At 37.0% G+C, this 2,780-nt stretch overlaps 1 protein-coding gene across 1 annotated transcript; it reads right to left on the reverse strand.

Moving 5' to 3' along the window:
• Positions 1–327: 327 nt before the first annotated feature.
• Positions 328–2,519, reverse strand: LOC134717586 (nucleolin-like). The gene is made up of 3 exons (XM_063580080.1): positions 2,310–2,519; positions 837–2,231; positions 328–407 (listed from the first exon to the last, which is right to left on the reverse strand). The coding sequence occupies exons 1-2, from the start codon at positions 2,517–2,519 to the stop codon at positions 1,428–1,430; spliced, it is 1,014 nt and encodes a 337-aa protein (XP_063436150.1). The 3' UTR covers positions 328–407; positions 837–1,427.
• Positions 2,520–2,780: the final 261 nt, after the last annotated feature.

Genomic DNA, 2,780 nt, shown 5'->3' on the forward strand with positions numbered 1-2,780 from the left:
AAACGTTTAATCCCGCTGCAAATGTTTGCACCTGTCCTAAGTCAGGAATCTGATGTACAGTAGTTGTCGTTTGTTTATGTAATATATACGTGTTTCTCGTTTCTCGTTTTGTTTATATAGATTAGACCGTTGGTTTTCCCGTTTGAATGGTTTTACACTAGTAATTTTGGGGCCCTTTATAGCTTGTTGTTCGGTGTGAGCCAAGGCTCCGTGTTGAAGGCCGTACTTTAACCTATAATGGTTTAATTTTTAAATTGTTATTTGGATGGAGAGTTGTCTCATTGGCACTCACACCACATCTTCCTATATCTAATTAATAACTAACATCGACAGTCTACACAATACTAACAGTAACGATCTTCATACTTCTACAGTAATGGTTACAGAGGTTCACATCAAATATGGTTCTGTAAACAATGTATGACAATAATAAGTAATCTGACTTTAATATCTTAAAGGCATTATACAATTCATAATAAATTATACTAATCTTTATCTTTCATCTCGAATTCACAATTATAAATAAGTAATCTTATTTCAATACTAAAAACATTAAGTACAAGTACAATTGTACTGTTAATTACATCACATTGGATATACCAATGTCATTTCATGACTACATGACAAAAGGTCAAGGTCATTCATAAAAATAGATTAAATCTCTCTTTCTAACATTTATACTAAAATCTCTCAAATAAATCAGATTCAAACAACACTCAAAGCACACTCTTTCATAGGGCTGGGAAGCTTACCAAAATGAATGTAATAAACATTCATTTTAAAGTTATGGATCCAGTTCATCCAAGACACCTCAAAGAGTACAAAATGTAACTTACCATATAAAGTCATGATGTCCTGTTCCAGAATGAATTCCTTCACTATACTAATCCATAGAACTTATGGAACTACTAATAAAACACAATATAAAGTCTATGAGCACAAAGTGCATCAACACAAACGAATATATCAGGATCACAACAAAGACATCAATCCTCCATTACTGTTTTTAAAAACTACCACCAAAACTGGGGGCAAGGCTTAATAAACCAATCAGAATACAAGAAAACCTATACACTCTAGTGAACAGTGAGTACTGATAGTAAAATCAATAATAGGTAAATGCTACAAGGTAAACAGTTAGATTAAATGGATCAATGAATAATCAATAGGCAATCAATAGGCAATCAATAGAATAAAGGTAAACTAAGTAAACTACTCTGCAAATGAAAGAATATAATTAATGGTGTCTCAGAATAACCTATGAAACATATAAAATATATAAATGATTAATATGATAAAAATCCACTCTACCACATCCTCCCCTCTGTTAGAGAATGTCTTCCATGACATCACAAATATCTCTCCTCCTCCTGAGAAAAAAATATGACGTCCTCGTAATCAATACTGATCGTCTGTAAAGTATGCCATCACTTCTCAGAGGCAATCTTCAAAAGGCTTGCTAGAATCTGATCCTCCATGCCTTTGAAAGTACCACTAGAAGCAATATCCTTCAGATAATCGGCTCTACTCTTCCAGTCAGGTTGTGGCTGACTCTTCTTGGATACTACAAAATCCTTATACTTCGTGGTAGCTGTCGATGTTCTGGCACGTACAGATCTTCTCGGTTGAACTTCTATCCATGGTGCTTCAATGTCCGGTTGAGTGACATTATCTACTGTTTCATCAACAGTGTCGTCTTGCCCAGGTTCCTCTATATCATCAAGTAATGAAATGTCAGCTTCTTGATGTTCGGTCTCTGACACTTCATCAGGCTCAAGTACTGGATCAACTGTATTACTCTCTTCAGATGGAAGGTCGTCACCCTCAATTCCAGTATCTTGCTGTTCAGCAACGTGTTCCTGATCGTCATCATCCTCGTCCTGAACGGTATCATCATCATCCTGCGCTTCTAACTCATCAATAGTACTGTGTGGAGTACTTAAGTCTTCAACGTCAGGTTCTGTAACCACATAAACCAAATAATCGTCATCACTTTCTTCATCAGAACTTGTCAGAGTGCTATCATGAAGACTTGGCGTTGGTTGTGGATCTATTTCTTTATTCTTCCTGGGTCTTAATCGTGGTGCAGGAGTAGGTCTAGGCTTCTCCTTTTCTTGATCTTCATCGATGGAAACTGAACCAATAGGCAAAAGAAGGTTCCTATGTAAGGTTCTCTTTCTGCCATGTCCGCTTTCCTTTCTCACGGTAAAGACTGGGATAGTGGAGTTAGGCTGATCTAATATGACTTAGCTGTCATTCTCCCATTTATCAGATAGCTTGTGCTTTCCATCGAAACTCAGAATCTTTACGAGTACTCGGTCGCCTGGATGTAATATGGCTCCACGCACTTTGTTGTCATAATGTTTCTTCTGACGTCCTTGAGCTATCTTTGCTGAATTCGTAGCTAACTCATACGATTTCTTCAGTCTTTCTTTTAAATTCTCAACATACTTCGTGTTTGTCTTTCGTTCTTTCGTTGTTTCTATTCCTATAGGCAGGCGTGGTTCTCTGCCAAACATCAGAGCAAATGGTGAAAACCTGTTGTTTCCTGTTTTGTGCTGTTATATGCGTGAACAATTGGACCAAGGTATGATTTCCAATCGGCTTTCTGGTGATTCTGTAATGTGCCAAGCATACTAAATAATGTGCGATTGAAACGTTCGCATTGTCCATTACCCATGGGATGGTATGGTGTTGTTCTTGACTTCTTGACACCAGTTATACTGCAAAGTTCTTTCATCAAACGACTTTTAAAGTTTCCTCCTTGGTCTGAGTGTATG

The sequence above is a fragment of the Mytilus trossulus genome, chromosome 5 (assembly GCF_036588685.1).
Source record: "Mytilus trossulus isolate FHL-02 chromosome 5, PNRI_Mtr1.1.1.hap1, whole genome shotgun sequence".
Taxonomy (NCBI): Eukaryota; Metazoa; Mollusca; class Bivalvia; order Mytilida; family Mytilidae; genus Mytilus; species Mytilus trossulus.

What these genes read in the sequence shown, in the direction of transcription:
- LOC134717586 (XM_063580080.1), bottom strand. Translation starts at nt 2,519, where the DNA reads ATGTTTGGCAGAGAACCACGCCTGCCTATAGGAATAGAAACAACGAAA. An exon ending in ATCCAGGCGACCGAGTACTC is followed by an intron (nt 2,232 to 2,309) that starts GTAAAGATTCTG and finishes ATATTAGATCAG; the next exon opens with CCTAACTCCACTATCCCAGT.